The sequence below is a fragment of the Primulina huaijiensis genome, chromosome 2 (assembly GCF_012295235.1).
Source record: "Primulina huaijiensis isolate GDHJ02 chromosome 2, ASM1229523v2, whole genome shotgun sequence".
In the NCBI taxonomy this organism is placed as follows: Eukaryota; Viridiplantae; Streptophyta; class Magnoliopsida; order Lamiales; family Gesneriaceae; genus Primulina; species Primulina huaijiensis.
This window is the reverse complement of record NC_133307.1, coordinates 28,580,361-28,593,087: the sequence shown is the minus strand read 5'-3', so window position 1 is coordinate 28,593,087 and position 12,727 is coordinate 28,580,361. Positions and strand designations below refer to the sequence as shown.

Below are 12,727 nucleotides of genomic sequence, written 5' to 3'. Positions count from 1 at the left end.
TCAACAGCATTTTCTTGCTCGAATTCGTGTGTATAATTCTTCCAGCTCATGGGAAGTCAGTGGGTAGTCAAACCATTTTCAACCCTTTTGGTCAATGAGAGTCACATTGAAGAAGGGAAACTACTCGAGGGTTTCCTTTAGCTTCTGCATGATGTCGCATTTTTGGTCATGACAACTTTTAATTTTCTACATGAATTTTTTAAAACTATGAATTAATAAATCTATAATAATCTTATATAGGGCGTAGGCCAATAATTTTTGTCTCTATGTACATTATAGATATTAATATTTTGTGTGTACTGATAGGAAGATAAATTAATCAGTGTAGAAATATATTTGATGTGTGATAATAGTTAGGAGATTGTTTTCTTTTCATTAAATGAACAATCAACTGGATTTATAAATTATAAATATAGTTCTATTTTTCAAAATTATCTAATGAAGCTCAGCTCTACTCTGAGTTTTTTTTTTACTCGTTCAGTATTTTAATTAACGAAGATTGTATAATTAAGTTTGTAATAAATATTATTTCTATTTTTTTTTTCCTGTTTAGTTGGATTAATAAATAATCTACTTACTATATATAATACTTGAGTCATAATAGAGACAACCCTAAAGTACCCACTTTCTTTTTTTTTAGCCCCCTGTTTTTTGTTTCCATGTTTATTCAATTTATGTTTTAAAAAAATATAAAAAGCTTATTAAAAATCAGAAATTTTCAAATTTTATTTTAAAATTTTCAAATTTTAATTTCAGTTTTTTTTATCAAAAGTATTTATATGAAAAAAACAGTAGGACATTTACGTGACGCATGCACACGAAGCTAGTATATTATAGATGAAGGGTTTAGAATAGACATAGTATAGTCATAGAATTATCCTAAGTACCTTAACTAAATTCAAAAAAATACAAAACAAAACAAACTTATTAAAAAATATCATCAATTTTAAAATAAAAAAATTATCCTACTTAAATTCTATTAATTGTCTAAAAATTCTTGTAAACTAATATCTCAAAAGTATTTTTCTAAAAAAAAAATAGCCACAGAGGTCGAACCAAGTAGAGAGATTTAAGTTAAAACCAAAATAGAAGCACTGGGATAAGAGTGAAAGAGTCGTCCACCCCAAATTAAAAATGGCTTGCATAAGACCTCTTTATCCACATTCTTGTCCACTCAAACAGCCCATTCCCTCTTCCTCCACTCCGCCATTTTTTCACTGCAAATCAACCTTCAGTACCCAACCCCAAAGGCTCGTTTCACTTGCGGTCTCGTTCAATCCTTCTGGGAGCTATGATTTCTCCTTGTACGACGATGAAAATGGTTGGTATATATGAACAACTTTACATAAGTTTATTTTCTTTATTTTTTCATGTAAAAATCATATGGCATGTGTAGATACACCAAGAGCACCTCCTCCAATGCCTCCGACGGAGGGGCGGTATGACGTAGTAATCGACAATGATATCATCGCTCGGCTCGACTTATCCCCGTTTCATGACGCCACCGGGATAACGTCCCCCGAATCGGGTAAGACTTGATTGCCCAATACTCATACATTAAATGGTTATATACATGTCTGTTTTATAAGTGCTGATGCAGGAAAATATACGTTAATCATAATGTTGTAAAGGTTCCTTTTGCAATTTTATCCTAGTTTAATAATTCAGAAAAAAAATATAGCCTAGTTCTATTCCAATAAAAGGATAAATTTTATGTTACACGTACAATAGATATTTGACCACCACTGGATTGCGGTATTGGACGAGTCCACCCCAATCCAATGGCTTTACTACATAGGGAGAAGTTCTCCCTTGTATTATGCATTATATAGGAAGCCCAATAAAAGAGCCTCCCAATTCGACACAACATGACATATGATGAAATACTACACAATGGGTAATATCCCCGTCGTAGATCCAATGATCATCATTGATCCAACAACGATGATCATCGGACCTACTCTAAAGGTAATGCTATGAGAATAGTAAGAACATTACGCTCAGGGTAGCAAAAACTCAATCCAATATGACCGAGTTACAATGTACAATATATCGAGAAAAAGTTGTATTAAAAAAGTTGATGCTATAATTTCTAATATTTAAAATTAATGGATATAATATGTGCTTAGTGTGTGCTTAATTACTAGTATGTATATTATGCAGCAAATCCAAAGGATTATCTAGAACGTAGCATCGGATTTACGATTAATTATGTTAGAGAAGATGGAGGTGATCCACGAGAACTGTCTGAATTCCCTGAAATAAGGCTATGGTTTGTAAGATTGGATGCTATGTACCCATGGCTCCCTGTTGTCTTGGACTGGAGAGCAGGAGAGCTTGCACGCTATGCTGCCATGCTTGTACCTCACCAGGTACCAAAATCTTCATCTTATTCAAAAATCTAGAGTGCTTTCCCAAGGCACTTGCACCTGAATAATTGAAGGTCTAGATAGGTGTTGGGAAATACAATAGATCCGAGTCAACTCGATTTTGGAATCATGAGGATGAGTCCAATGTGAATCTAGAAATCGAATGGTTATGATGCAACTCTTATATTTTGCATGTATATTTGATACATAAATTTGTAACTCGGGATGTGGTTTTATTGACAGATGAGTATGAGAACAGGGATAGTATTCAACCCAGAGGCGCTCGAAATATTCGTGGTGAATAAAGTGTTTGTCGCGTACTTGTGGTTGAAGGAGCACGGCATTCCTAAGCCGAGATTGAAGGCTAAAGACATGGCGAGGATGCTTGGTTTTGGGATTGGAGATGATCTCTTTGATTTGGTTGATGGCCAAACCACCAACCAAATAAGCCCCTCGAAATAAATTCATTTTTCATATTAACAATTCTATTTTCAGGTTCTCAATAAATTATATACATAAAATTGTTTGGGAATTTAGCTTGAATATAGTGTCAAGACAATTTGTAATACTCATGATCGCATTGAACGAGGCATATAAGTTTCAGCAATTTATTAGCTTTCAACCAATTTTTTTTTAAATAAAAAACAAGATACAAACACATTGGTATATACCACCAAAAAATTTCAAGTTCCGTATATTTTTTTGTAACTATATATATGTAAGTATCACGAGAAAATAGAAAAAAAAATGTAGGTTAATATTTCTAAAAAGCAAATTCACAGTCGGGTGTCGGCTCTCTATATCATCAAAAAGTTCGTTGCAGCGACCTTCAAACTTTTAAGGCTTGAGAATTGCCTTGTTACGTTCTATCTTGGTCTATTATATCATCAAAATCGAGTTTTAATCCTTTTTTTTTATGCTTTTGGCAATTTTGTTAATTTCTTTAGCGATTTTTGTAATTTTTCCATTCGAATGCTTAGTGGCAGTACTGGACACAACGAAGTCATATCAAATCCAGGAGTAAAATTGAAAAAAAAAACAAAACAAAACAAAAACAAAAAACAAAGATGATGAATTAAGATGGAAATTTGACCATATGAAATACTAAAATAGCTAGAACACAAACATGAATTAGTATTGCTAAAACACAAACATGAATGACTCTAACAGATATGGATATATATGGATATCGTACCATTTTCATATCCATTGAATCTTGGGATAAATAAGAAACAAAAAAAAAAAAGAAGTTGAACTGGCCTGTGTAAATTAATTATAAGTCAAATGTACAGCTTAATTATTAATTCATAATGAAAAACCCACGAAAAAAAAAAAGTAGTGATATCAGGAAATATAGGCGAAAACTTAATGAAACCCTTAATTATTATTGAACAAAAGTGTCGTTGAAATTAGTTGACTACCCACTTGACTCTCCATGAGCTGGAAGAAATATACACACGAATCGGAACAAGAAATTGATGTTGAACTGTTGCTCACCACGCGTAGGGTGTGCACACCACCATTCTTGCATGAGCTTCCCTCGTGCACACAATTTCTTTCTGCCATTTAGGAAACTATAAGACCAACCCACACTAATAATCGATTCAATTAATTTCCTTCAAATTGAAATTTTAGAACTTTTTATTTGTACTTTATTTTAAAAAAATATTGTTATTTTTTAAATATTTATAAATATATACAATGTATATAAATTCAACTAAATTTTTGAGCACGTCTCTGTTAGACGGGCACACGCAACCTTTCATTTACAATGCCATCATGGCCTCGTTGTAGGGACGGGTCCAAAAGCTAGAAAGTAAAAAAGGACGTTACAATACGAAAGAATTACGTCCTTGGTAAAAGGGCCGAAAAAGTTTGGTTATTGATACTATAAATAGGTTGGGAGAACTCCTCAAACCCTAGTAGACTCGAAGCCACCTTATAAGATCATTATTTGTTTAATTCTTCGATTTTTTTAGAAAAAAATCAGAGTTCACTATTGTTCTTGTGTTGAGTCAAGATGGTGTACACAAGTGGCAAGAAACAAAGGTGTGAGAAATTATTTGTCAAAGAAGATGAGTACGAGGTTTATTTTAAAATATACCGAGATATCGAGGGCGACGACGATGACGATGACGACGGCTCAAGCGTGGCACCTGCGGCTTAAACTTTTGATAATATTTTATCAAAGTCTCTATCTTTAAACTATGTAATTTCTTAAGATCTAAGTATTAAACATATAAGGTATCTATCAAGGAGATGAAGATGGGTAGTATTTAATCTATTTTGAGAGCGGACATGAGACAAAGAGGTAAGATATCTTGTATTTTACCTTCGCAGAAACATTTAATTCTCATATGTCCAAATGTATTAATTTATCGTATGTTGTCTCTATTTTTCAGAAATGATCATGGTCAATGATTACTAGTAGCATAAACTATGTTTCTGTTATTTATATCATTACTTTATACATTATGTTGAGTCACCGCATAATCTAATCATTTTTAACTAATTAAGCAGCACTTCATGCTTGCAGATATGATTTATAAATTAATCGATTAATAATCTACCTCCTTCATCGTTCATGGTCATTTTTATCACAGGATGAGTCCTTGTATAATGTTTCACTTAATTGTATCCCTTGCATTTTGAGCTCTCTTTTTTCCATACAAAGTATGTTACCTGTTTTCTTGAGATGGAGGAGATGTTTATTACAATTGAGCCTCCGATCCCGATACTTCATCTCAAATCTATGACATTGATGCCAGATGAGCAACGAGTCATTGACAAAGGATTGCCCTTTCACGAATACAAACAGTGTCTATTAATGGAGGTGCATGCCAATATGTAGCTAATCTCTTGATTGAATGATTGTTGCGCCATTCACATAGTTTCTTAGGATTTCATGATATTGTTATACTCGTCACAATGATATATATTTGTATTTATTTTCATGATTATCTTTCTTTTGGTTTACATTTCCTTCACATGTACATAAGCATTTCGAACCTTAGACATCTCCTTTTACAAGCCCGTAGCTTTTGTTGTATTTTCAAGAAAAAAATTCTGAGTTTTAGGAGATTGTATAGTATATTGTTATATTAGTATTTTAGTTTGAGAATATATATAAGCCAAATTGAATGTTGCGATAGAGAAATGGAACAGATATTGATTAACAGAAAGGAAACTTCATAATACTGATTTCATCTTAATTATATGTAATGTAAACAGTCCACATATCATAATTTGCATGCTTAGTTTTCTATAAATATTTTTTTATTGGAAAAAATTAATTCTAGTCCATAAAAGTAAAGAATTTCATCTATTGATTTTGTACGATAATGATTAGAGATTATAATTTGTGATCAAACAGCAATATCCATATTCGAATGTACGTAGTTAGACGATCTTATATTCCGATAAACAGTAGTGATTATTCCACAAATAAACAAAATATGTAATAAATACATAATTTTTCCTCCAACAATTAACTTGTTTTCTTCATTCGAACTCACTCATTTAATTTACAGACTTGAATTCCAACTATTAATAATCAGTCATCAAGTAGTAGTACTAAGCATGCAAATTATGATGAACTAAAATCATTATATATTATGTGCATTCGAAAACTCAACTTGTTGAAAATATTAGTTGTGGATATGAGGTTTTCTTCTTGCGAGAGTATAATCCATTTCAACTATGTCTAGCTTCTCCTGATCATTGGTACCTGTGGAAGAATGTCGTCGCTCGGATATTGATGACGATTTCACGAACAGATGCCCGTCTTCTTCGCTCCCTTTCAATTTTCTTGGTGAATCGGTATCCGTATTGGGATTAGGGGATTTATTTGCTTGGTTCTTGAAATTCTGTATATTAGTTACAGCTATATAATGAGGAGAACATATAATTACCTGCACTTACTTATCTAAGAACAGCAGGCAATGTTTAATTGCTTATTAACTTTTGTTCTGGAATATTATCATTTCAGGAAGATATTAAAAAATGTACTGAATTTAATAATATTTATTGTTTAAAAGTATAGTTTTAACACACTTTCACAATACGGTCATTATTTTATATTCAAGTCTCGTCATTTCCGAAAATAATTCTATTATATTTTACTCAATATATTGTAATTGTAATGTTGAGATAGCCATATTTAAGAACTCATGATTGATCCAACTTACTTTGACATATCATTAAATCTATAACAAAAGATGTTTAATTCCTTTCCAAAACATATCCAAATATTTATTATATGTTCTACATTCCCAATTAATTTTCTCCACATGAATTTTTAGGAAATATCAGAAAGAAGCATAATATTGCTGTTTTCGGGTTGGGGTCGAAGTTTTGATGTTTTTAGACCCCCAGGTTCAGACAACATAAATATAGAACAATAGTTTAAAGTAATATGTTTCCTTTCCACGGCAAATTCATCAGACAAAATTATTTGGGTAAAGAAACATCTAATAACTGAAAGCCTGGAGGTATACAGTATACTCAAAAGTAAGCCCAAGGACTAAATTCACTTGGGCGAGTTAAAATTCATTTATAGTAAGGTGAAAAGTGGAAAAAAATGAATGGGTAAGACACAAAGTCTCTAAAAAACATGAGGTAGAATAAAACTTTCTCCGACTATTATATACAGGTCTATATGTGTTTTCAAACACATTAAAAAATTTATTAAAAAAGTAGATTTCACAAAATAATTTTCGATTTTATCTCATTATTTAATAAGTGTTTTTATAAAAAACAAATTTTTTTTGGAGTAAAGTGTTTAACGAATAGATGTAAATAAATCTATAAAAGAATAGAACAAGTAATAGTAAACATAGATATTGGACTATATATTTGAGACGAATGGAAAAAAAATATAGTACGTCTTTGAATTTGAGACTTAGTAAGTAATATTTTTATTTTTCTTACTTTTCAAAGTTTATTAAATGTTGGAGCCATATTTATTGTGAGGAACAAACCTTAGCAGTTGTGGTCGTGCTAACATTATGGGTCATCATGAGTTTTCTAGTTTCCCTTTCTGCAAAAACAAGAGTTGAATAAGGGAATTATGAAAATCTGCCAAGGACATTGATCTTTTCCCCCTTTAAAACTGCAGAAAATTAATGAGCAGACATTTCACTTATTTTTAGTTAAATAAAAGGTTAGCAACCGCGATCGTCCGGGCATGCCCGATACATCATATAATTTGTAATCGTTAATTATATTTCATAATATGATACACAGTCATGGTGTTAGATGTCAAAATGACGCACGATTGGAGGTGTTTCGACTAAGTTCTATGTATATTTTGGCAATTTCTCCATTTTTCACCCTTATGAGTTACGTTGTGAATGGGAATGATTCTATCATTTCCAGTTATTCCACCATTTTGGCTTCAAAAATGTTACACTACCCACATAAAAAAGGAAAATTACATTTTTTTTTTTTGCAATATAATTGGCACCTTTTAATGTTTTTTGATCTTGTTATCATTTAATTCACTGTTTTAGTCTGTTACCTTGTTTTCTTTTTTCTAATTTTAATTTTTTTCTACCAAAGTGACATCAGACATGTCATTAATATACGTCTCATTTCATCATTTTCCAACCACGCTATATCAGCATTAAGATGAAAATGGTTAAAATGGAAAAAAGTGGAAATTAGTGAAAAAGAATGTAAATTGGAAGATGACATAACGAAAAAATGAAAAAGGTATAAATTACTTAACCAAAACTATAATATTTTCTACATTAAAACATCTCGCCACCACACTCACATACACCAACAAACAAAGAATATATAAATAGTTATTTCAAACTCGTTGTTTAATTTTTTTTTCCTAAAAAAAACCTCATCTTTCCATTTCTTCTTTTTTCTCTGATAGAACTTCAAAAATGCACCCCCGGAACTCAAAAAATGACAAGAATTCTGATGAAATGAGAAACCGACAAATTCACAGCCATATGCCTAACTCAGAGATGTATGGATTTATGCTCATTGTCGAGTATTAAACAAATTTATTAAAGCACAGATGAAATGAAAAATATCTGAAAATCTCTCAAAGTTTACTTTCACATACAGAAAAGATATGTTGAGAAGAGAGAAAATAATGTTTTCAAATGATAAAAGGTGCTTAAATTCTTATGGATTCTTAGTTTCCTTTTCTCTTCCCAAGAACCATGCTTGCATTTAATTATAGCAGCATTAAATAACAAATAATGGGACATTTATTATCAACTTAAAGACATTCCAAAATTTTTATTATTACATAAACATAAAAAAATGTATTAAATATCTATAAATTATTGTTTCGACATACCTGGTGCTTCAGAGATTAAACATGTCGAAAAGAGCAAAAATGTCAGCAGCAACGACCTCATAGTAAGAATTGTAGTATAATCTATATGTTTTCAGACAGAAGAACAACAGTAATTTGATAGACAAAAATAATGAACAGATTGGGAATTCAAATGAAGATTTTTGCACTGGTTTTCTGCTGGCTTTAAAGGAATTTAAATGTCCTGTGTCTGTTCATCAAAGTTGGTGAATGCCATTTAATACAATGAGGCCCCATCTCTGTTCTTGAAATTGATGTTGTAAATTATGTCTTTTTGTTTTTATTATAATTGACACTGTAAAAATTTGCAACACACGATATCATACGTAGGATGCGGACATGGTCATTCGAAATTTACCCCAAAAAACATTGACATGATCGGGACACGACTCTGAATATCAGTATCGGACGTATACGTTACATTTTATTTAGTTGGAATATGTTTAGAATGATGGTTTTTACTTTTCACTGGAAGTTGAGAAATATTTCATGTTTTCAGTTTTAACTTGTCAAATTTTTGGTTTTGTTCCGGTGAGTTTTTAAATTTTATTTTGATATATTACCTTTTAATTTTGAATATTTTGGTCAAATTGATGACGTGACAACAAATCAGTTATTATTTTCTAATGTCACGTCAACACTCCGAAAAAACATGATTGAAAGTCAAAAAAAAATTGAAATTTAACATAACAAAGTAAAATTTGAAAACTTATAAAACAAAATCAAAATAGACAAAAATAATGTAGCAAAAAAGTAATCTTCCCTTTAGTATGTTTAATTATTGAACTCATGTGTTCTTGGGTTTAGAATACAATTTAGTATAATAAAATATATTAATTTATGACATATTTTATATGATTAATTTATCAAAAATTGTAGCTAACAGTAATGATACAACTCTAATGTTTTAAATTGTATATGAGCCGCCCAAAGACTGTACTTGGATTGATCAACCATCAGTGCACCCCAATAAATTAGTTTGTTAAAATATATTTAGCAAGATTTTATTGTCACCCTATATATATAATAAAATAGCCTAGACCTAAATAAACTATGAAACGCAATGGCTACTTAATTAGTTGCAAAAATGGCAAGGGCAAGTGAGATGAAACCAGTCGTGGATTTCACCATTCAGGTTCATTTAATATATATGTGAGTTTGCCAATATATATGTTTTTTCATTTAATAAAAAATATATATATATATGTGAGTTTGCCAATGGTCCCTAGATCAATCTTAGTACGTACAAAAGAATTAAAACATGAAAAAAGAAATTGAATTTAGTAATGGATGTAGTGTCCTGCAGTCGCAACAAAACAAATTGTCCTCGAAAGAAGGCTTCAATTCATTTCTGGAATAATCAGACAGTGAAATCCAACTTATTGAAGCTGGATAAATAATTGGTTTCTCTTTTGTTGCCTTTTCATGAACAGTGTACAAATTGTATTTGCTACCACACAAATAAATCATATCTAGTTTCTTGCATAATTCGATCCCAGACCCGATTGATTTGGGGCCATCTGCTCCACATGTTCAGAGAGGGTGATACAAATTTCCTAAAAATGAGAGAGAATATCTGAAGCAGTGGTTGGGAGATTGAATGTGAAGGATGTGCTTCAGCCCACCAATCTGAACCTCGGCCCACCCCCATACTCTGAATTGTCGGTTCTATCCAAATTCATGCATCGGATTAGCAGTTATATTTGAAACTTTTTTAAAAATAATAATTAAAAAGTACAAATTTGATACCTTTCAGTGTAAATGAATCGACTCAAATTCCATTTAGTTTTCATTCAAAATTATCGAACTCTAGACCAGCTCGAACATGTTAGTAAGTATATATTTTCAAGTCGAGTTCTAGCTCTAATTATTTTATTAGATAATATGATGTCCTTGTCACTTACAAGTTTAAGTTAAATTTATATAATAATTCTTTATAGATAAATTTCAAAATTAAATTACCTAACAAGCGAAGGTTTTATCTTCACATAATTATTATTAATGATTAAGTATGCACAAACGGAATAAGTATGAATTCAAAGTTTTAAGTACAGCTGAACTCGAACTCAAATAACTTTTTTAATCGCTTCGAATTTTCAAGTTGGGCTCTTATACAAGACTGATTTTTGGACGAGACTAATTTTTGGAGCCCTACTAACATGGTCAAGGTTATTAAGAAATAATAAAATTATTTTCTCGAATTTCAAAATTCTGCGTATATATTTGTGTAGTTTATAAATATCAAAACTGTAACGTCTCAGATTTGATGAATGTCATCACTGTACCAAATCGAATATTTCCAGTGTGCTTATGTTATCTCTCTCACGGATCCTAGAAAACTTCACAGAGGGTCAACCATCCCAGAATTGTCCCAAGTCAAGCACGTTTAACTTTAGAATTCTTATGTGATGAGCACCGGAAAAAAACGTGCATTCTTGATATGAGTAATATCTATCAAATCTTTTAATCCCTCACCAACTGCAAAGTCTCATACCTTAACAGTTTTGGAATTCTTCTCATCCCAGTGTGAGATTGGTTCATTCATATTCCCTTCACTTAGAAACCTGCTAGAAATCATCAATTGTTCGTGCAAACCTCATGGCACACCGTGTCCTCTTCGACCTCGGATCTCACATAAACAATATTACTTTTTAATTAATTATGCTTCAAATTTTAATATTTTTATATATGAATATTTTCTTATTTTATTTTAATTTTGAATAATTAAAAGAAACTCTTCTCTTTTTTTATTTTTGATTTTGTATATTAAATTTTTTCTTATTCACAATATTTTCGGGCCAGATCTTGTTCTAGCCTATATTTAACTAGGCTATACGGGCCTGGTGAAAAGGCAGACAATTTTTTGTTAGTGTTTGGATCCATTATCACCCATAGAAACCACAAGAAAAATAGTGTAATATCAAATGTTCTATGTAAAGCCATTTCAATAACAAGCCTTTTATGTATCGAGATTTTCTCTCCACTTACAAACAGGCATTAGAGTCGTTTGGTGCGAACAATAGATCGCTTGTTATCCATAACCCGAGAATATATCCAAAATGAACAATATTCCAGCAGAGTAGAGTTTATTTGATTCAATTAAAATAATTTGGAATATACATTTTATCAAAAGAAACAGAAGATCCAGCAACAAGAGCTAGCTAGCTACCTACCTAGCTACCAAGAGAAGTGAAATGTAATTGCAAGAGGGAGAAACTATTAATAATATGAAGTTTCAAACACTAGTAAGTTTCTAATATATACTAAGTTCTTTTTTTTTTTTAAATCAAAATAGAAATTCATTAAAAATAACTTCAGAAATTAACGAAGACGAGTGTATAGTCATATCTTTTCAATCAGTCATAGAACCAATCGATTTAACCAAAGCATGAACCGCATTATTCGTTGATTTATGAACAAAAGTAAAAATACAATATCATATTTCCAACGCTAAGACTCTACAATCTTCGAAAATCAAACCTGTCTAGATTCAACCATAATATGTACTAATTTTAAAATTAATTGGTCTTAAATGCTTCTTTTTTTTCTTTTTTTTTTTTTGCTTTTGAATTTTCTTTTATAAATAATCACATCTAGAAAAGTAGAGTAGGACAAATCTGATATATGTAACATCAAACAATCTAGTTGGTCCAGCAAATCGTTTCTTGTTGAATTTCGTTGTCTCATTACTAATTTATTTTCAAATAAAAACATCAAAAAATTTATATGATGAGTCACCTATATTTTTATTTAATTAATATATCTTTTTAAAGTGGAGCACTAGACCTAACATTCGACATGTATGCACGAGGTCAAGTTCTTTAGGACATGCAATTTTTCAAATTCAATTACATTTGTAATCAATTCTATTTCAAATCAGTAAATATTATATAATAATACGTCAGCCAATGTTATTTTAACAAATCAAGATCATATTTTTAAATTCGAATCGGTCATTCATTTTCAACTATTTATACTTAATATTAACCATTTATTTTTAAAGTCCTCATTTGATGATTTT

At 30.8% G+C, this 12,727-nt stretch overlaps 1 protein-coding gene and 1 long non-coding RNA gene across 2 annotated transcripts; one reads left to right on the top strand and one right to left on the bottom strand.

Annotated features, from left to right (window-relative positions):
- Nucleotides 1-1,090: 1,090 nt before the first annotated feature.
- LOC140961216 (protein CHLORORESPIRATORY REDUCTION 6, chloroplastic) lies at nt 1,091-2,937 on the top strand. Its single transcript, XM_073419597.1, has 4 exons — nt 1,091-1,321; nt 1,397-1,528; nt 2,164-2,372; nt 2,613-2,937. The coding sequence occupies exons 1-4, from the start codon at nt 1,135-1,137 to the stop codon at nt 2,829-2,831; spliced, it is 747 nt and encodes a 248-aa protein (XP_073275698.1). The 5' UTR covers nt 1,091-1,134; the 3' UTR covers nt 2,832-2,937.
- Nucleotides 2,938-5,841: 2,904 nt separating this feature from the next.
- Nucleotides 5,842-8,928, bottom strand: LOC140971336 (uncharacterized). The gene is made up of 3 exons (XR_012174298.1): nt 8,689-8,928; nt 7,349-7,407; nt 5,842-6,235 (listed from the first exon to the last, which is right to left on the bottom strand). It is a non-coding gene; the product is annotated as an uncharacterized lncRNA (long non-coding RNA).
- Nucleotides 8,929-12,727: the final 3,799 nt, after the last annotated feature.